This window comes from Mytilus californianus, unplaced genomic scaffold (genome assembly GCF_021869535.1).
Source record: "Mytilus californianus isolate M0D057914Y unplaced genomic scaffold, xbMytCali1.0.p SCAF_11, whole genome shotgun sequence".
Lineage (NCBI taxonomy): Eukaryota > Metazoa > Mollusca > Bivalvia > Mytilida > Mytilidae > Mytilus > Mytilus californianus.
The window spans coordinates 41727737-41750819 of record NW_026262593.1 but is presented as its reverse complement, the minus strand read 5'-3'; the positions used below and the strand labels follow the sequence as shown (position 1 = coordinate 41750819).

General features: G+C 32.1%; 1 protein-coding gene and 1 long non-coding RNA gene across 3 annotated transcripts in view; both read left to right on the top strand.

Moving 5' to 3' along the window:
* Nucleotides 1–5812, top strand: part of LOC127720111 (uncharacterized) — a 61551-nt gene extending 55739 nt beyond the window's left edge. For both annotated transcript variants that reach the window (XR_007990628.1, XR_007990629.1), the window contains exon 2: nucleotides 953–5812. This is a non-coding gene — a long non-coding RNA (uncharacterized LOC127720111). The remainder of the gene's footprint in view (nucleotides 1–952) is intronic.
* A 10708-nt stretch (nucleotides 5813–16520) lies between these two features.
* The window catches only part of LOC127720105 (homeobox protein 2-like), a 33855-nt gene continuing 27292 nt past the window's right edge, over nucleotides 16521–23083 (top strand). Inside the window, exons 1-3 of the mRNA XM_052226515.1 lie at nucleotides 16521–16601; nucleotides 19290–19411; nucleotides 20542–20641. Coding sequence (XP_052082475.1) covers nucleotides 19373–19411; nucleotides 20542–20641 — 139 coding nt within the window. The 5' untranslated portion in view covers nucleotides 16521–16601; nucleotides 19290–19372. The remainder of the gene's footprint in view (nucleotides 16602–19289; nucleotides 19412–20541; nucleotides 20642–23083) is intronic.

Genomic DNA, 23083 nt, shown 5'->3' with positions numbered 1-23083 from the left:
AAAAGGGGGGGTAAATTTTTTATTTTTTTTGTGGGGGGAGGGGGATCAATTCGCAACAGCAAAGTGTATTGCACAAAAGCAAAAAATTGAATATAAATTCAAATCATATAACCAATTCTAAGTTCTTTGACTACAGTTATTCTGTGTCAGAAACCTTTTATGTGTCAAATATTTAATTACAATCCAAATTCAGACCTGTATCAAGCGTGAATATTGTGTCCATTTTTGCCCCAACTGTTCAGGGTTGGACCTCTGCAGTCGTATCCAGCTGCGCTTAACGAAGCAATTTATTTAATTTATCATACATTTAAACATGACAATTTTAAGGGCATTCAAATGACAGGTGAGATACAAGGGCATGTGATCAAAGCTTTGTGATACAGGGCATATGATATGGGGTATTTGATATGGTACATAGGATTCAGGGTATGTGAAATAAGTTTTAACATAGAAATAAGGAAATATCAAGAGCTAAATATATGATGAAGATACATAACGTACATTACTGCAAATTACTAATGGGACATAGTTGCTTAAAAGAAAATTTATTAGAATTGGTTTATCTACTACTGTAAAAATGGTATGTAGTAATGAACTGATATGTAGGTTTATTTTTTTAAAACTTATATTTATATACTTAATATTTACAGCTACTGCATTAATTGTGCAAACTTTTTTTACTTTTTGACAATCAAATGCATTTACATTTGAATCAAAATTAGTTTAATTTGTGCAATATAAGGGGGTTTACACAAAGGGGGCTCATTTTCCAAATCCCACTTTTTATATGACCGCAAAAAAATTTTTGTGGTCGTATATTGGTATGACGTTGGCGTCGTCGTCGTCCGGCGGCGTCGTCGTCGTCGTCGTCCGGCGTCGTCCGAAGACACATTGGTTTTCGCACTCTAACTTTAGTTTAAGTGAATGGATCTTTATGACATTTTACCACAAGGTTCAATACCACAAAAGGAAGGTTGGGATTGATTTTGGGGGTTATGGTAATAACAGTAAAGGAATTAGGGGCCAAAAAGGGGCCAAAAATAAGCATTTTTGTAACTTCCAGACATAACTTGTGTGTTAGTGTATGGATCTCTCTGACATTGTACCACAAGGTTCCATATCACTAAAGGAATGCTGGGATTGATTTTGGGGGTAATTGCCTCCAAATTTTAGGAATTAGGGGCCAAAAAAGGGGCAAAAAACAAGCATTTTTCTAGTTTCATGACAATAACTTGTATGTAAGTGTATGGATCTTTCTGAAATTGTACTACAAGGTTCCATATCACAAAGGGAAAGCTGGGTTTGAGTTTGGGGGTAATTGCCCTAAACGTTTAGGAATTTGGGGCCAAAAAGGGGCCAAAAAACACATTTTTTTCTAGTTTCCAGACAATAACTTGTGTTCAAGTGTATGGATCTCTCTGAAATTGTACTGCAAGGTACCATACCACAAAGGGAAGGCTGGGATTGAGTTTGGGGGTGATGAATCATAATGGGGGTTCAAAAAATTTTGGGGGGGGATTTATTTTTTTTTCCTTTTTTTTCTTTTTTTCCTTTTTTGTTTCTTTTAAAATTTTCCATTTTAAGTTGGTTATTTCTGATTTATATTTAAAATCAAATAATAATGATATGGTAGGAGATACACACCAAACAGGATGTGTAAATTATTATATAATAAGTATTGTGCAATGGCAAGAAATTTTCAATTGCACAGTATTGCACAATAGCAAGAAATCTTCAATTGCACAGTATTGCGCAATAGCAAGAAATCTTCAATTGCACAGTATTGCGCAATAGCAAGAAATATCCAATAGCACAATATTACGCAATAGCAAGAAATTGTCAATTGTACAGTATTGCGCAATAGCAAGAAATATTTAATAGCACAGGATTGTGCAAAAGAAGATACTTCCTATAAATTGCTTATTTCTTGACCGATTTCAATGGGGTTTTATTCTTGATTTTATGGGGTTCTTTAATATGCTGAATATAACCGTGTATTTAGTTTTTGGATTTTGGGCCCCGTTTTTAAATTGGTCCACATTGAGGTCCAAAGGGTCCAAAATTAAACTTTGTTTGATTTCATCAAAAATTGAATTATTGGGGTTCTTTGATATGCCGAATCTAACTGTGTATTTAGATTCTTAAATTTTTGTTCCGTTTTCAAATTGGTCTACATTAAGGTCCAAAGGGTCCAAAATTAAACTTAGTTTGATTTTAACAAAAATTGAATTCTTAGGGTTCTTTGATATGCTGAATCTAAACATGTATTTAGATTTTTGATTATGGGCCCAGTTTTCAAGTTGGTCCAAATCGGGGTCCAAAATTAAACTTTGTTTGATTTCAACAAAAATTGAATATATGGGGTTCTTTGATATGCTGAATCTAACCATGTATTTAGATTTTTGATTTTTGGGCCCCGTTATCAACTTTGTCCACATTGAGGTCAAAAGGGTCCAAAATTAAACTTTGTTTGATTTCATCAAAAATTGAATTATTGGGGTTCTTTGATATGCCGAATCTAACCGTGTATTTAGATTCTTAATTTTTGGTTCCGTTTTCAAATTGGTCTACATTAAGGTCCAAAGGGTCCAAAATTAAACTTAGTTTGATTTTAACAAAAATTGAATTCTTAGGGTTCTTTGATATGCTGAATCTAAACATGTATTTAGATTTTTGATTATGGGCCCAGTTTTCAAGTTGGTCCAAATCGGGGTCCAAAATTAAACTTTGTTTGATTTCAACAAAAATTGAATATATGGGGTTCTTTGATATGCTGAATCTAACCATGTATTTAGATTTTTGATTTTTGGGCCCCGTTATCAACTTTGTCCACATTGAGGTCAAAAGGGTCCAAAATTAAACTTTGTTTGATTTCATCAAAAATTGAATTATTGGGGTTCTTTGATATGCCGAATCTAACCGTGTATTTAGATTCTTAATTTTTGGTTCCGTTTTCAAATTGGTCTACATTAAGGTCCAAAGGGTCCAAAATTAAACTTAGTTTGATTTTAACAAAAATTGAATTCTTAGGGTTCTTTGATATGCTGAATCTAAACATGTATTTAGATTTTTGATTATGGGCCCAGTTTTCAAGTTGGTCCAAATCGGGGTCCAAAATTAAACTTTGTTTGATTTCAACAAAAATTGAATATATGGGGTTCTTTGATATGCTGAATCTAACCATGTATTTAGATTTTTGATTTTTGGGCCCCGTTATCAACTTTGTCCACATTGAGGTCAAAAGGGTCCGAAATTAAACTTTGTTTGATTTCATCAAAAATTGAATTCTTGGGGTTCTTTGATATGCTGAATCTAACCATGTATTTAGATTTTGGATATTGGACCATAATAGGTGAATGTCCAATTTAAAATTTTTAAGTTCTTAGACCACATTCAATCTGTGTTAGAAACCTATGCTGTGTCAAATATTTAATCACAATCCAAATCCAAAGCTGTATCAAGCTTGAATGTTGTGTCCATACTTCCCCCAACTGTTCAGGGTTCGACCTCTGCGGTCGTATCAAGCTGCGCCCTGCGGAGCATTTTATTTGTAATTTTATCCTACTTCCAACTTTTTTTCTTCATTTCAAGATTCCTCATCCCAACTTTGTACCCTCTATATCCCACATCCCCAATTTTTACCCTCTATATCCCACATCCAAAACGCATGTAATCCCCTCTTAACAATATCGTCTTTTTTGTTCAATAGTTAGATTATTTACTGTGATAATATTGCTAAAGGTTGGTATAAATTACTGTTATTGTGGCATTGCCCACTGATCAGTTTACATAATTAAAAATACGCGACTCTTTTTACAAAAAATCTTACAATTAAAATTGAACGTAAGTTGACTGAAATGTTTATGACCAATGAGAATTTTTCTCGTAAGATATTTTATAAAACAAGTTGCAGTATGTGTGTATATAATGAACAAGGATTTTGAAACGTTTCTGCCCATCTTGTTTCCCATACATGCTGTATGTCATCTAAAGATAGAGAAGTACATATAGTTGTAAGGATTGATTTTATACAAATAGAAAATTGTGATCTTTTGTGTTTTTACTGTGAGAGAGAATTGTTTTATTAAATGTCATAACAGAGTATTCTTAGACAATTATTAGAAGCAATAAGAAGTATTATTGTAAATAGAAATTTTATTAGATGTACTATCTTTAGTGCTAAATATTTGATGTAAAAATTATTTATGAATACATAGATAACATTATTCCATTATTGTGTACATTACTCTTTAGTGACAAATATTCCATGGAACATCACTGATCAGAAAAATTAACCCTAAAGGTCTTATGTAATACTTTTGGTATAAGACATTTGGGCTAAATCAATAACGTGACAATGGTATCATTTGAGCTAAATCAATAACGTGACAATGCTATCATTTGAGCTAAATCAATAACGTGACAATGCTATCATTTGGGCTAAAAATTTTGGATTTACATTTAGAGTGATTTTAGACTAATTTAATTTTTTTACCTGTACTGTTAAATTACAGATAATATTTTTCAAAATCAATATTTGATGTAAAATATATAAAATATCACTTAGAAATAATTTTAAAAATACAACCTTCATAAATCTGGTCATTTGAAAACTATGCTAGTTTGAAAAGAAAAGAACTTAATTGAAGTTTTATACCATTAAATGGTAATTAGTTTATAGTTGAGATCAGGCAGTAACACAAGATTACAGTTTTGAAGGCTGTTAGCTTAAAATTCAGGACCAGAGCCAATATTTGAGAACAATTAATTACTGTATATATCTAAACATGCATGCAGCTGTTTTATACCTGCACTTTGTTCATAGTTTTAAAAAGTTATTTAGTGTTATTATTAGACTCATCTTGCTCAGAACCCCTCTTCCACCTCGCTGTGGTGAACAAGTGAGAAGACATTGTCTGGTAAACAGAATGGGTACATAAAGCAAGAATATGTTATAAATAGAATAATGTCATTCTACATATCTAATATTAATATATAATTAAAAAATAGACATGCTACCTGTTATTTACCTGTACATGGGAGGATTAGCTCAAAAGTAGACTTTAAATTTTATCCCAAATGTGGACACCCCATTGGCGCAACATATTTTTAGCCCAAATATTACGCCAAATAGCCCAAACGTGCATTCCAAAAATTGTATTGATCTGTTAAATAATTCATTGTGTTTTATATTACCTAACTCTTCTTGAGCTGGGATATCAGTCCAAGACTAGAAGAGAAGGTAAAACGAATTAGATTGCCCCTACAGGAAATCAAAAGACCATTTGGCAGGATCTGCAACATATCACCTATGGGCACATCCAAAGAATACTTTTTAGTTTGCATTTTTTCTTCTGGGGAAAAGGGGGGGTGTTATACTGTTAATCAAGAGATGGTTAGGCAACAGCTGATTAGAATTAGAAATTTGGATGATTCGCAAATTGAAATTTTAAGATAATATGGGACTCTCTTTTATAAATATTTTGAGTGTATATAAAGAATTTCTACAGTTTGCGTAATATTTTGATACAAACAAATGTTTAAATATTTGCAATTTCTCAGCAATATATGATAAATTGAGATTAACAAAGTATTTTTTATCTTTTATTTTTTTACCCTTTTCTATATATTTTATACAGTTGAAATACTGTTTCCCTATTTTAGATACTAAAGATATGTAACAGTGTTTATAATTTTTTTGAAATGAATTACTGTAATAAATTTATTCTTGGTGGATGCCATTTCTCTTAGATTTGATCTGTCTGTTTTCTCCACACACAAAAAAATTTCATTGCATATAATGCATATAGTATAATGCATATATGCAAATATCTGGTGAATAATTGAATATTTTAAATTATAGTACTTTTATTCAAGGATTGCAGTTTTTGATGGCTTACATGGTAAGGGCTATTCCATTTAAGTGGACATGAGAGGGTATTTTGTATGTTTAGAAATGAGTTGTGCATCATTTTAGTTGTATTTTCCATTTGATGTTTGCAGAATTACTGGAAGAATGTATATTGGTTATTGGGAGGATTATGGAAGTCCCATGCTACCCTCACACATCCATTTTAATGGAATAGCCCTTAATAGTTATAATATATTATGAAATCCATTTGATTATCAATTGCAAAGTCTGCAGTTATAAATTAAAAAAATCTATGAAGTTATCAAATTTTAACAAATGATAAAAATTGAAATCCATGGAAAAGCGTGTTCTGTCAGTTAACAAAATAATATGCAATATACCATGTTGTACTAAAAATGTTTTGTATTTTAATACCGGTGAATTCACTGCTGGACATTTTTTTAAAGTGTGTGTAGAGTATTTAAGCTTTTAGAACTAATATGCAAAATAAAACTGATCTGAATATTACATCTTTTGTTTACATGAGGCCAATATCTAGTTACAGGTATTCATATTTAACAACAAATGGTAAATGCACAAGAAAACAGTTTCACCATACTAAATTTTTTTTATTTGAACAGATCTGTTGTGTTTTGTAATCTCAGGTTACAGTGTAATTGAAAGGATATTTGTATCACATGTCAATTAGACACCACCAAAATGAAGGACACAAACACTATTGCACATTTACATATGGTAAGAACATCAGTATATATCATTAAAAATCTTGCAACAAAAATGAAATAGGGGTTCAACTACAAGTTCCTTGTTACCTGTTAGAACCCAAATCCTGAAATGAAAAAAAGCGTATGTATCACTATTTAATAACAACGAGCTATGTGTCTAACAGATTGATATATGATTCCCCGTATGGTTTTTATCAATGAGCAAAACCCATAACATATAGTAAGCTATTAAAAGCCCTGACATGACATATGTAAAAAAAAAAATAAAACAAGAGAAAACCAACGGCCTGTTTTATGTACAAAACAATAAAAGAAAAATAAATATGGTAAATAGCAACCAACAACAACCACCGAATTACAGGCTACTGATTTGGGACAGTCACATATGGAATGTGGCGGGGATAAACATGTTTGCAAGTGCTGAATGCTCCCCTTTAAGAAGTTAAAAAGGATGGGCAGATGAAGTCCGTTACAAATATCCCTTTATTTGTAATTGATGAGCTAACCATGCTCCATCAATGTTAGTTATATTGGTTGACATATATCATGATTACATTAGGTATTTGAAGTATTCAATGTTGTGTTTTGTGTACTGTTGTTTGTCTGTTGGTATTTTTCTTTTTTAGCCATGTTGTCAGTTTATTCTCCGACTTATGAGTTTGAATGTCCCTTTGGTATCTGTCGCCTCTCTTAACACTAATATATGCTATATCTTCTGATTCTTATCAAGTATTCGTAAACCCTTTACTGAACCTCTTCTGTGAAACGGGACTCAGTGGAAAGATGGGTAACATAAACTGTTGTGCACCTACCTGCGCTGATGATGTTGCTATTATAGCATCAAATCCACTAGAGATACAGTTAATGGTTGATATTGCTCTCGATTTCAGTTGTAGAGAAGGATATTTAATACAACCAACTAAAAGCGTAATATTACCAGGAAGAACTACCTCAAAAACAATAGAGACTGGAGAAGGGTTTTGGATTATGGACGATAAGCAAATGCCAGTAGTTAAAACAGCAACACACATAGGAATAAATAAATAAGAAAATAAAATCAGTTCAATCAACAGTTTAGGAGGACATCTAAAAAGCAAGACGCACTTTATATTTACACAAGTATTCCCCATTCCAAACTAAAAGACAAATTGAAAGAGTTGGTATTACTTTGTTTCATTAAAAAGAATGGCGAACGTAGATACAAGTATATTGTCTTGTGGAGGGATAAATCCTACTTTGTAAAGAATCTCTCTGATTCAAACAAAAAATTCTCTGAAACTGACATTATCAAGATGGTTGATTTCTTGATTGACAACATATTTGTTACGTTTGGAGGACGTGTTTTTCAACAGACTGTCGGAATTCCAATGGGAACCAATTGTGTCCCTCTTCTTGCCGACTTGTTTCTTTATTATTATGAGGCTGACTTCATACAGGAACTTCTTAGGAAGAAAGATAAGAAGTTAGAAATATCCTTTAACTCTACGTTCCGCTATATAGATGATATTCTCTCACTAAATAATACAAAATTTGGTGACTTTGTTGAACGAATCTATCCCATCGAACTAGAGATAAAGGATACTACAGATACAGTTAAGTCTGCCTCATATCTTGACTTACATCTAGAAATTGACAATGAGGGTCGGTTGAAAACAAAACTTTACGACAAAAGAGATGATTTCAGCTTCCCAATTGTGAACTTTCCATTTCTATGTAGCAACATTCCAGCAGCGCCTGCATACGGAGTATATATCTCCCAATTGATACGATATTCCCGGGCTTGTGTTTCCTATCATGATTTCCTTGATAGAGGATTGCTGCTCACAAGGAAGCTATTAAACCAAGAGTTCCAAATGGTGAAGTTGAAATCATCCCTTCGTAAATTTTACGGACGCCATCACGAGTTGGTTGACCGTTATGGAATAACCGTTTCACAGATGATATCGGATACGTTCCTTATGTCGTAACTACAATGCCCTTCCCTTTTCACGAATGTGACTTTTTACTGAAATAGACTATTTACCGGATTTGTAATAACATAAACAACACGACGGGTGCCACATGTGGAGCAGGATCTGCTTACCCTTCCGGAGCACCTGAGATCACCCCAGTTTTTGGTGGGGTTCGTGTTGCTTAGTCTTTAGTTTTCTATGTTGTGTCATCTGTACTATTATTTGTCTGTTTGTCTTTTTTTTTGGCCATGGCGTTGTCAGTTTGTTTTCGATCTATGAGTTTGACTGTCCCTCTGCTATCTTTCGTCCCTCTTTTATATAGCTTCATGGGATCAGCAACTCTTTTCAAAAAAAAACTTACGATTAAAATTGATCGTAAGTTATACTGAAATGCTCATGACTTACGAGTGATTTTACTCGTAAGATATTTTGTGAAAAGAGCTGCATGACTACATGGAACCAATGTATTGGACCCAGAAACAATACTGTTACTATTTAAACTTTTGTACTACTAATTCTAACTTATGGACTAGAAATCTTGATTCCAAATGGCAAATCACTTACAACTCTTAATCTGTATTACTAGTATAAGAAATTATTAAAACAGCAACTAAATATATCTTTATCTACTAATACAGCAGACCCAACCATATATATACTCTCCGGCATGATACCTATTGAAGCTGAAATACATATCAAAATTTTGACATTATTTGGGACCATCACTAGATCAGAAAAACTTCCTATGAATGTAGAATAGCAGAAATTCAGCCTAAACTAAAATCCTTCAACGGTTATAGTTGGTTCATTGATATTATAAAGCTCTGTTAACAATATAAGATAGAAAATATAGAAAACTTTTTGGACAATCCGCTAACAAAAACAAAGTGGAAATCTTTTATAACCAACAAGGTGCAGAATTCCTGGACCACCACGATTATTGATGATTCAAAGATGTATACACAACTCTTTAATATTTGAACTGTCAATATACCATCGGGAAAATACACCGATTGATTACCACAAAGACAGCAAACAATAGAGGCATTGTAAGGATTCCTACAAGAATCAAAATTGCAACAGGAACATATATATCTTTCAATCTAATCGAACTGCATTCAATAAGAATAAAGTTAGTTCAACATGTAAGCTATGTAACAAGAGTCCTTAAATTGTATCACATTTTCTACTGACGTGTGAATAACTTGAAACAGATAGGAAAAGATTGATGCAGATAATAGTTGATAGAGGTAGTGAACTTTTAGCAAAATCTTGCTTTGGAGATAGTAACTCATCGTTAATCCTTTCTAGTATGCCATAGACAAACAATTATTAAAATAGTGATCTTAATCATAGTATTGCTGAACAGCTAGAAGTAGTGTGCAGACAGCTTATTAAAAATCTGCATATGAAGCGATATGAACTGCTTACCAAACAACAAAAATGTGACAAGGAAAACAATCTATCAGGTTGATGAACAAAGTTAAAGCTTATTTTTTTATACTGAGACTACTATAACACATATATATTTAGTAGTTATTAGTGTTATAGTAGTCTCAGTTTGATAGTATACTGGTGATCAGGGTGAAAATCGCCACAGGTATCATCAGTATCAATTATACAAGTCATACAAGTAGACTTTTGAGCAGACAATTATCAACCAATAATAAATGTTGGTTATCGCAGTGTATATTGTATGGGTGTATGTAACAGTGGTTTGATTCCGCCAGTGTACTTTATCCGGAGGAAGAAAATCCCCAGTGATTTTTATCCACCAACAAAAATTCACTAGGTTTTTCTATCCGGGTCCAGTGTAAAACATCCACCAGTCATTATAACTTCTAAAAAGGGTTTTTTGAAGGGGAAACGTGTATAAAATGTAGCTTTATATTTTTTAGTATATTTGAAACTTGCTTAGTTGATTTATGTAAAAAGTGGAGAGTTTTCATCCAAGGAATGTTCACACTAGTGTTTTTAAACAAGGAATGATTACACTTGTGATTTTGTACCGGAATGATTGCACTAGTTATTTTATACCGGGATCAATTACACTAGTACTAGTGCTTTAAATCCATACATCGATGAAGTGATTAGTACTCATTTTGGAACACACGATAACACAATAATGCTTATTAACGAATAAGATTTAAATAATTTTTCTATGCAATTCTATAAAATCATATGCTTTTAAATTGTCACTCATTGTAATATTTATATTTATTGGATTGCCGAAGTTTTTCTGTATATTTGCTTTTCGGTCGACTTGGATATAAAATCATATCTTCTATGTCAATATCAAAGGATGCTTCAACAATTGAAACTTTATGTAAGAACAAATCTGCTCTTTAAATTTGGTTTATATCAAGTTCACTGTCCTGGTCATTGATAAAGTATTTTGAGTTATAAAAACATCCTCCTCATTATCATCAATATCATTTACTAGATTGACTCAGATTAATTAAACTGGTTTCTTGAAAATCGTTTTAATTTTAACCCATTTATTTATGTAAACAATAAACCGGTCTAATATAAACAAAACAACGATATCAGGTTCGACGCTTTCACACTATTTACATCCAATATTCTCTAGTGAAAAACAGTTACCCGGAATAAATACACGGCGGAATGAAAGTACGCTTACATAATACGAATTACAATCAAAAGATAGTTTTATCGTTTAATGTGAAATTATCTATTAATTGTATATAACGGTGGTTGAACAGTAATCTGTTGAAGTCATTTTACCAATATATTATTGTGTAGTGGAATGTACATATTCTCAACTTAAATTATAATTTCATGTGGTGCACCTGGACACTATTTTATTCAACTCCATGGAGGTGTGCCTTCACAAGTCGATGACGGATACTAGCTGCGTCGTAAATTTTGCAGATCAGTATAAAAATAACCATTAATTGGTGGATTATAACTCAATTCACGTATAATCCACCATTTGATATATAGTGAGAAAGACCAATTGAAGTATAACGCAGTTTTTATCACAAAAAGTTTTAAAATGACATTTGAGCATCTTTTTCGTATACATTGTACCAAACACAGCTTTGATGACCACATAGTAATTATAGTCATTAGTGGCAAGTCTCTTGGGCAAAAAATGGTTAGAAACAAATGCACTCTAAGTTTAACTGTACAGATTTCTGTAAATCAGTCACAAGTCGTCTATTTCTGAGAGGCTGTTCAAATGATGACGTACTATCGGATACTGCGACGTAAATTTTGCAGATCAGTATAAAAATAACCATAAGGCATTAATTGGTGGATTATAACTCAATTCACGTATACATAATACACCATTTGACGTATAGTAATGATAGTGAGGTAGACCTATTGAAGTATAACGCAGTTTTTATAACAAAAAGTTTGAAAATAATATTCGAGCATCATTTTTCGTATACATTGTATCAGAGACATATAATACAATAATTATGATAATCTTAACACTGAAAGCCGGTCTGTTTCATAATCAGTTCATGATGTTATTTTAGAACATTCATAATTACTTCGAGTACTTTTAATACTTTTAAGGGCATACGATACAGTTACAGGGGATGTAATGACGTTGCTAACGTAAAATGTTATTTTGGCGACGTAAAAAAAAACGAGTTCATGGACCCCCTTTTTTAAAATGACATTTGGTTTGATTTATACGTATGAAGACTATTTGTACCAATTTTCATGAAAAAGTCAATAATGCAATTTTTTAAAATTTGATAAATATACAGCAAAAAATGACGTTTTTTCTACATTCATGAACAATTGATAAATTTGAGTTATTTCTAAATAATTTAATTTTGGATGTAACACGTCTTTTGATTGGCTGAAAGTGTTTTGCCTATCAGCTCATAGACATAATTTTGTCATGTGACCGTGACGTCACCAACGTTTTTTTCAAAATGAACTCCTTAGAAATGGAAGTTAGAATTAAATTATAAGGAATGACTGTAATATTTTTTTCTGTCTATTCGAAATAACCTAAAAAATGTGGTGCACACTTGTAAATAACCCGCTACGCGGGTTATTCAGTGTGCACCACATTTTTGAGGTTATTTCTTCATAGACAGAAAAAATATTACAGTCATTCCTTAAACAAAAGATTTCATAAATTTATAGGATAATTATATAAAACAGAAATTACAAATAATTTAAGAAAAAAAACAGCTTGTGTTTATCTTTTAAAACAAAATAGTTATGCATTTCTGTCGGAAGGAAAAATACGTCCACAAATCCGAATTTTGAGCAAATATTAGTCCAAATAATTATGACGTCTTGCAAGGCTATTTTAATTTTTTTCTGTGACGCCTTCCTACCTGAAATTTTGAACTCATTTTACTCAAAAAGTAGCCCATGAAGGTATATTTTTTTATTACATATTTGATTTAATCAGCCTATTTGCAAATTTTCATCAAATTTTCATTATGGGATCAAAACTGTATCGTATGCCCTTAATTACCCAAGAAGATCTCGCGAATATTTCCTAGTGGCCGGCAGATATTACGTTAGTTCGCCGAGTTGCAAATCTCTTGTATTATATGTCTCTGATTGTATCATACAAAGCTTGGATGACCACATAGTATTTGTAAGCATTAGTGGCAAGGCTCATGAGCTAAATTAGTCATTTTATTACTTCTACATGTACTTCTACTTCTACTTGGTAGTGACCGCCTTCAACCATGGACAGTCTATACTATAGAAAGTCCCTGCTTCAACACGTTAAAGTTTATGTCACTTGTACTACGCATGGCTTAGTGATATACAGTGAAAATTAACAATTTTATAATAATTAACAAAATTGATTATAACATTTTTACATAGTGCACATTTTTATGTTATTTATTTTTTAATATTAAAGACCAAACAGCCTATTGTTGATGCGCATCAACTAACGCAACTTGGTAGTGACATAAAAGCTCTATGACGTTGTTTCTAGCCATGAAAAAACGTCAAATTATAACGTCCTATTTCGCGTTTTTCACAGATTCCAACATGGTGTACGCTTTTATTAAAAACTACGTCTTCCAAGAAAAGTGGAATTAAGCGTCGCACTGATACCTAGTGGAAATTAAACACAAATGGACACAAAAGATACTACACAATCTGTAACTTCCGTTCTAATAAAAATAATAATGAAAATATAAATTTTGAACTCGGCTTTTTGCGTTTGCCCCGATCTGCATTTCACTTTTTTCTTTCACTTGCGCCGATTTTGTCTTTCATTTGCGCCGATTGTGTACAGGTAAATTATAGGTGAAAGTTATTTTTTTATTTATCATATAAACCTCTTCCGTTAGCCAGTTGTACATATGTTATGAATTGTCAATTATAACATGTATATAAATGTTGTCCCCCTGCTCACAAAGGGGAGGTGGGAGTAGAATTTCGAGCAGGATAAGTCAATTTAAAAGATATTTGTGCACTCTGTTTACATCCACTAAAATCACGGAGTAAAATTCTATTTACAGCATTACAAAGCACCACAATAAAATCCATAAAAATGTAATACTAGTACAATGAATTATTATCTTGCCGAGAATTTATATGCCACACATCTGATTTATTCCTTTCTTGTCATTTTATCTTTTCTATACTTGTTGTACTTGCTAATAACGAAGTCCATCTTTTCTTTCTAGTGTCAAAACGAAGTTCTCGAACAATATGACCAAAATTATCTTAAACATAAGGGAACACTATTTATATCCATATACATTCTAGGTTTACTACATGTACATGTATTTACTCGTTTAGCAAATAAAGTATCGGGGCTAGTGATAAAAAAATAAAATAGGCGCTAATGAAAGAATCAAATCGGCGCAAATTAAAGATCGAAATTTTTTTTAAATCGGCGCAAATCTCGTACGCCCGTGTAACTTTACACTGGTAAATTTATATGACTTACGCTTAGCATTTTAACTTAATATGTGATTTTCAAAACTGAGTTTTCAGAATGTTAGGCCAATAAACAGTACTTTCTAGAAGTTTCGATATACTGGCAACGTACATGTATGCATGTTGAGATTAACTTATTTCTTTAAGATTCTCGTAAAATAATGGTGATCTTGCAATGAAGTTAAATTTTATCTATACTGCTTAATTGACAAAATTTATAGTAAAAATAAGAATGATAAAGGTTCATTGTCTTTTGTCATTTGTTTCATTTCAAATTGTCTCAAGGAGAAATGATAAAGATTTCGCCTGATCTCACAGAAGCTTAAGGCAAAAAAAATAAGAAATTAATATACTCAGTGAATGTGAATTAAAATAAAAATTTACGGGTTTTAAAACTAAACTTGTTGTAAATTTAACTTATGACAAAAACAATTGCTTCAAGAATAAGATCCAACATAAAATTTCTCACTTTCAAAAAGCTACAATGACCGGAAAGATTGAAAACAAATTTCGATTTTCAATGCCGGCAATCTATACATACAACCTTGTCTTTGTTTTAATTTCCAAAATGAGCTATTTAGATTCATAATATTTCATCCTGTTTTGAGAAATACTTTATAGTTTTCAACGGAAAATTATTTCTTAGATTCTAAATCAATTTTTGAATTAAAAACTTATTTGTATATTATATTTACTGTCTCGTTTATTCAAAACACATGAGGTAGTAATAACGGGGATTGTATTTTATGATAGGTTAAATGGATGTAAAACGTTTTAGAATCAAAAACTTTAATTCATATTATTATACCTATAATTTTAATTTTCTTATATTTTAAATATTCAGAAATAATGAATCCACAAACTAGATGGAATAATTTGTATACGCTCGTCTTAGTCGGGACACATAATGGTATAAAGAAGTCCGTCCGTGCTATTGTCTGTCCGTCTGTCAACAGTAGCGAAAGAGTGCGCTAGGGCAAAGTTCTGAAATTGACGCGACAAAAAAACCCACACATATAGTCTAATATAGTCAAATAGTCTGTAAGTTAGCCAGTGTCATCTTTCATTTCTCTTTTTATTTTCAATGATTTTGCTAATGAGAGGGAGAGGACAAAAACAGACTTTCCTTTGTAAAGCGTCGTAAAAGGTTATTTCGAACAATTTTTCATTCCGACGGATGGTGTTTCTGAAGGTTAATTTTGTGCGGCAACAACATCATGAGATCTGATAATGATACATACATGTGATCTCTTGTATTACCGGATAATAAAGAAGGTGAATATAGTTATTATTCTTGATTCTTGAAAATTTAAATGTGGGTTTCAAACGTCCAATTTGCATTGTTTTTCAAACAGTGCGCCAGCAAGGAAAACTTGTACTATGACGTCAGATTCAATGTTCTGAAGAAAGACAACTCTTTTCTTCAAAACGAACGAGAAAAAAACACGAAAATTAATCATAACTTTTTTGAAAGGTTGGTGACATATACATTTTTTTGCATTATTTTGAAGAGTACACATGGCACTTTCTTTCTTGAAATTTTTATGAAAAAATCACTGGTAGATATTTTTTAATACTTGAAACGTTTTTCATTCTTGCGTTTTATTTTTGGCGGGAATGAAATAAATCATATTTTTAAGATCAAAACAATAAATGTCTTAACCTCTTGAACCAGTATTTGATAGACACAAATCTACTGTTTAACATGAAACAAAAATTATGCTTGTAGGTTTGGTATAATGGGATTTTTTGAGAGTTTAAATAACAAGCAAATAGCATGTTCATATTCGGGAAAACACGAAACTGAGGTTGCTATAGTGACAAAACTAAGTCGGTGACCCCCAATTTTTTTTATCATATTTTGTTCCTCAAATCATGAAATACCTTCACACAAAATTTTAAGGAAAAATCACTGGTGGAACTGAATAGGCGGTTTGGTCTTTAAGATAAAACTATTCATAGTATTCTGTAGTGGAATAGACATATTCTTAAGTTATATTATAATTTCATGTGGTGACCCTTTATTCAACTCCATGGAGGTGTGCCTTTATTGGCAGAATTTATACAGATACAGATACAGAAACAGGAAAATCCCTTTTTCTATAAATAAAGTCCTTTCTTTTCTAATATCGCCATTTTGCTTTACAGGTACAAAACAAATATTCCACAAGTAATTAAGTAATATACTTTCTGTATTTTAAAATTCTGCTGCTTAGTTACTTAATTCTAATGAATTACTAAGATTTCTGTAAATCAGTCACATATGTCGTCGATTTCTAAGTGGTTGACATGTAATACACAATGTTTCTGTTCGGACTTTTCGATGATGGATACTGCGACGTAAATTTTGCAGATCAGCATAAAAATAACCATTAATTGGTGGATTATAACTCTATTCACGTATTAGTCTTAAAATGGTATAATAAAAATTAAACAGAGGATATTTCTTGTCTAAATTGAAAGATTTTTGTTCCTTAAATACATAAATGTTCAGTTTCTTGCAAAATTGTGAAATATATCTATGATTGTACACATTTGTGAGATTAATTTAACTTTATCAAAATCTGACCACAATTAAATTTGTTTTATGTACGTCCATAGTTAAGTGAATCTACGGTATATAGCTTTTCCAAAAATGTTTTACAACTGCCCCGCTTGGTTAGTACCTGTATCCACTGTACCGATGATACACGGTGTTGAAGAAGTAAATAATAATATACTTATCTAAGTAAATTTGTTATACTCATATTTTCTTATAAAGTTTGAATAATGTCCCCTTAATTTTCTCAAAAAATTTACTTGTATCAGTAATTTTTTTTTACAATCCCTAAAATTCTCAAGTTTTGGGATTGAAAAACATGCCTTTAACATTTTTTCTCTGGTCAGCTCAAAATTTTTTATTAGAGTTCAATGTTTCATCTCATTAGTTCAACAGAGAAACTAATTTCGCAAAGATCTTTAGTAATTGTAGTAATTGCGCAAGGCCTTCATAAATTGCCCATTGAGGCTTGTAAATGAGCAGTGTTTGAAGATAACAGACAAATGAGATTTTCATTGTCCATGAAATTACACTTCAATGATTAGTAAAGACATCTACAGACAATTAAAAATTCTATTAGAGCAAAGAAGTCCTGAGAAATTCAAGAAAAGAAGATAGTATGACTTTTTTACTTGTACAACAAAATGTATAAGTAAAAAAAAATCTGAATGTCTAAGGGACATAACTAAGCAATTAAAATGATCTACCTATACAAGTAAAAAATAAAATACACTTGTATTAGTATCTTACAATTTTACTTATATAAGTATATTAATATTTACTTCTTCAAGTAAATAAAAATAACTTGTACAAGTAGTACCCCTGACTGACTATTGGCTATCTCCTGGCAGTTCTAATTGAAATAAGTCCTTCATGTCATGCTGTATGCTCATTTTAAAATGGGTAAGCATTATATTTGACCATATTTTACACCTCGCTAATGCTCAGTGTAAAATATCGACAAATATAATGTCTACCCATGTTAAAATGAGCATAGAGTATGACATGAAGGAATTATTTCTTAACTGTTCCTTTTTCCTGTTAGCTGTAATTGATTTTGACATCAATTTGCATGCTGCATTTTGTTAGTGGAGCCAATGCAAATAACTAACATGACCCTTTTCCCAAATCAAATCAAAGTTTTATTTATTGTCGATACATTGCAAACAAAGTAACACAAGCTCTAGTGAGCTTTTAAAATGATTTTTGATTTTTGTGTTTTAACGATACTTTGAAGCACCGCTTTTGGGCTATTTTGTGGCGGCCAGTTTTTATTGGTGGCGGTTGCCGGAGTGCCCGGAGAAAACCAAAGACCTTCGATAGGAAAACTGACAATCCTAGTCAATTAAGATTGGAGTGCACCCGCACGAGCGAGGGTTCGAACTCACAACCTCAGTGTTGACTGGCTAGTGATTACAGTAGTAACTATTTACCACTCGGCCACCAAGGCCCCCAGCTTTTAAAAGAGACATTATACTACATTACACACAAACAAAATGACATGCAAACAAACACACATATTAAGACAATCATACATATAATAAGACATAAGACAGCAAGCAGTCAAGCACATAAGCAAAATAAAATAGTACTGTTCATGCAGATAAATTAGAAAATTAAAGCAAACTAATTTAGTATAAAAAGCAGCAAAAAAGCCAAGCTAAACTCAAATCATAAAGCACTAATTGCATGCATTACATTGGCATGAGCTGCCATTCCAGGTCTGTATTAAATTGGAAAATTGAATTAAAGAAGTTTCCTGTCGAATGTGGTTTGGCAGCTCATTCCATAATTGTGCAGCACTATAATGGAATGATTTTAGCCCATTTCTTGTAGTGTTTACATTCGGTATATCAGCTGTATCCTTGGATCTAAAATTATAACATTGAGTTTTGATATTTATTAAGTCATGAAGATAACTTGAACTTTTCTTGTGTACAATTTTAAATGTTTCAATTCTAATGTTTCTAAGTCTGCGAATTTTTAAAGATGGAAGTTTAGAAGTCAAAAGTAAATTTTCATAGCTGCTTATATAGTCCTCATATATGAAGCGGAGAACTCTTTCCTGAAATTTTTATGCCCCCCTGTTGCGGAGGGGGCATTAAGTTTTACCCTTGTCCGTCTGTACGTACGTACGGGTTGGAACCCCCCTTTTTAAGATGGCTTGATCCATGCCTGACAGAACATTGATGAAAGACCAGTTAAAATTAACAGTCTCAAGAGGAGAAATATCTTATCAGACTTGATGCAGTAGTAAAATCAATATATAAATTGTTAAACAAATATTTATTTTTCAGACTAAATGGTTTGTTAAAGTTTAACAAGGTGGTGCCCCAAGTTAAGAGTAAACATCGTTTTGTTGGGTGGTACCACCTGTAAAATGGTGACTTATGCAGTATTTGTATTTCTAATAACTCTGGTAAGTGCAGTAAATTTAATGAGTGCATTAATAGGAATATTGTACTGCTAACTGTATTATGAAATTTTCATACAGAACAGTAAAGTTTATTTAAAGTTTATGTTTATTAACCTTACATAGTCAGTGGCGGATCCAGAAATTTTCATAAGTGGGGACCCACTGACTGCCTAAGAGGGGGACCGCTCCAGTCATGCTTCATTGATTCCCTATATAATCAACCAAATTTTTCCAAAAAAAAAAGGGGGGCCCGGGCCCCCTGGGCTCCCCCCCCCCCCCCCCCAAAAAAAAAAAAATCCGCCTCTGATAGTTTAAGCAGATTGAAGTTATACATGTATACCAAATGTTAACTATGAAACTATAACAACATGTTAATAAACACTTTGCGCAAGTTTAATTTCAAACAATTTTCCTACGTCTACCTTATCCAGGTTACATCTCTAAAAAATGATAGTGTGGAGTTATATACAAAAAACATGAGTATGCATCAATCTGATCAGAAATTTACACCAATGGCAATAAGTGTAAAAAAATATCATAAGATACATGTATATAGCTACATGTATACTGTTGTGTCGATCTGATTGGAGAGGATAAAAATTTGTCATACACTCTTTTTTTGATTTTGTTATATTCTACACTGGTCTACCAGTGTCTATGTTACATGTAGAGCTTGTCAATGGTCAATTGTTTTTTATACCTCCATGCATTGGAATTTCCTCCTTTACTATCATAAAATTATATCAAAGTACAGGTGTAAACAGCACAAAACGAATGCCAAAAACATGTATTTATTTTATGTGCAGGTATTAAAATTAAATCTATTTTATTTAACGAATCTTTCCGAAATTTTGTCATCATAATTGTTGTGTTTTTTAGAATTAAATCATTAGAATAGAATTAAAATTTTATTTTGACAATTTTGTTTGGTGGTTTATGAAAAGACTCCTTGAAAACATGTTTAATTTATGTTTTGTGTAATTATTTCCACTCTTTAAATGACGGTTGCATTGGTTACCTTTCATAGCAGATTTCTATTGCATTTTTCTCAGCAACCACAAGTTAAATGAATCTCGCTCCAGAACTTTTGTTGCAAAAATAATTTTCAAACTGTCAACTTTTAATATCTTCAGAGTATTACAAGTGCATCTAAACAGTGTTATGCTAACCAGAAATTGAGGATGAATAAAGATGGAGTTCAAATATGCTGTTCCACAGTAAAATGTGGAGAAAGTAAGTTTTGTTAAATGAGAGTCCCAAAAGAATCTAAACGAAATATACAGCAGGGTTCCTCCAGGAATATAGTAGGACTGTGGGAGAAATCCTGCTGGAAATGATATAAGCAACATTACAGTTTCTTTAGTATTTGAATATATATCACATGTTTCAAGGATCTTATTAGTTAAAAAGAATAGAATCTTGTGGGCATTTTGTATACACTGTATGGAAATTTGTTGCATGACAAGAGATCTTGCCAGATGCTCGTTACCACAAAACACAGATTAAGTTTGAATTTTGGTGGTGTCACTTTAACCGTTCTAGAGTTATGCCCCTTTACAATTGGAAAAATTGCTTAATTTTTATACGCCCGTTTACGGGACGTATTATGGTATACAGTTGGCGGTCTGTCCGTCCATCCGTCTGTCCGTCCGTCATCAACATGTCGGACATTAACTCAAAAACGCTGTAACCAATTTGCATAAAACTTTGGTAAATTGTTTATATCAATTGACATGAGCTCCCTTTTGTTTTTTTATAAATTTTAGATTTTACGTTTCCGAGTTATGGGGTTTCATTCATTAAAAAAAGGGGGATTTTCCAGTTTTCAGACAATAATTCAAGAATGCTTTCACCAACTTGCAAGAAATTGTGGTGAATTATTTATATCTATTGAAATGAGCTCCCTTTTGATTTTTATATATTTTAGATTTTACATTTCCGAGTTGCAGGGTTTTATTCATAAAAAAAAGGGGGATTTTCCAGTTTTCCGACAAAAAATCAAAAATGCTTTCAGCAGTTCTTATGAAACTTTGGTGAATTGTTTATATCTATTGATGTAAGCTCCTTTTAGAATTTTATAAATTTTACATTTTACATTTCTGAGTTATAGGGTTTTATTGATTAAAAAAGGGGGGATTTTCCAGTTTTTGGACAATAACTCAAAAATGCTGTCAGAAATTCTCATGAAACTTTGGTGAATTATTTATATCTATTGATGTAAGCTCCCTTTACATTTTCATAAATTTTTGATATGACATTGAGAATTAATTGAACTTTAATTGTTTATAGTCAGACAACAGATTTACTAAGTATTGCGCAACAGCACAGTGTATTGCACAACAGCAAGAAATCTTTAATTGAATATAAATTCAATTCATATAACCAATTTCAAGTTCTTTGACTACATTTATTCAGAACTCTATAATATGTTAAATATTTAATACAATTCAAATTCAGACCTGTATCAAGCTTGAATTTTGTGTCTATTTTTGTCCCAACTGTTCAGGGTTGGACCATTGCGGGCGTATCCAGCTGTGCTCAGCGAAGCAGCTTTTGCCCTTACTGTTCAGGGTTGGACCTCTGCGGTCGTATCCAGCTGCGCCAGGCGAAGCAGTTTATTACCAACTGGTCAGATTCTACCACTGCATTGCGTGTGATACAATATTTCTCCACTGTAGACAGTTAAATTTTCAAATATAAAACACCAGGCTTCCCAAGCGTTTTAAATATTTGAAATTTAACTGTCAAGAGTGGAGAAATATCATAATGCACGAGATTTGGATCTGATTCTTTTATGAATTTTAGACAATATGTAGATAAGCTTAATTCTTTTTTTCCTATTATCTGCAAAAAGATGTGTTCTTTATGTGTCGTCCTCAGGCATGGTCGCCTTTTTATATGCCCGTTTACGGGACGTATTATGGTATACCGTTGTCCGTCTGTCCATCCGTCCGTCTGTCCGTCTGTCCGTCCGTCCATCTGTCCGTCTGTCTGTCCGTCCGTCGTCAACATGTCGGACATTAACTCGAAAATGCTTTAACCAATTTGCATAAAACTTTGTTGAATTGTTTATATCTATTGACGTGAGCTCCCTTTCGTTTTTTATAAATTTTAGATTTTACGTTTCCGAGTTATGGGGTTTTATTCATTAAAAAAAGGGGGATTTTCCAGTTTTCGGACAATAACTCAAGAATGCTTTCACTAACTTGCAAGAAATTGTGGTGAATTGTTTATATCTATTGACATGAGCTCCCTTTTGATTTTTATAAATTTTAGATTTTACATTTCCGAGTTACAGGGTTTTATTCAGAAAAAAAGGGGGATTTTCCAGTTTTTGGACAAAAACTCAAAAATGCTTTCGGCAGTTCTTATGAAACTTTGGTGAATTGTTTATATCTATTGATGTAAGCTCCCTTTAGAATTTTATAAATTTTACATTTTACATTTCTGAGTTATGGGGTTTTATTCATTGTAAAAGGGGGGATTTTCCAATTTTTGGACAATAACACAAAAATGCTGTCAGAAATTCTCATGAAACTTTGGTAAATTGTTTATATCTATTGATGTAAGCTCCCTTTTGATTTTCATAAATTTCTAATATGACATTGAGAATTAATTGAACTTTATTTGTTTATAGTCTGAAAACAGATTTACTAAGTATTGCGCAACAGCACA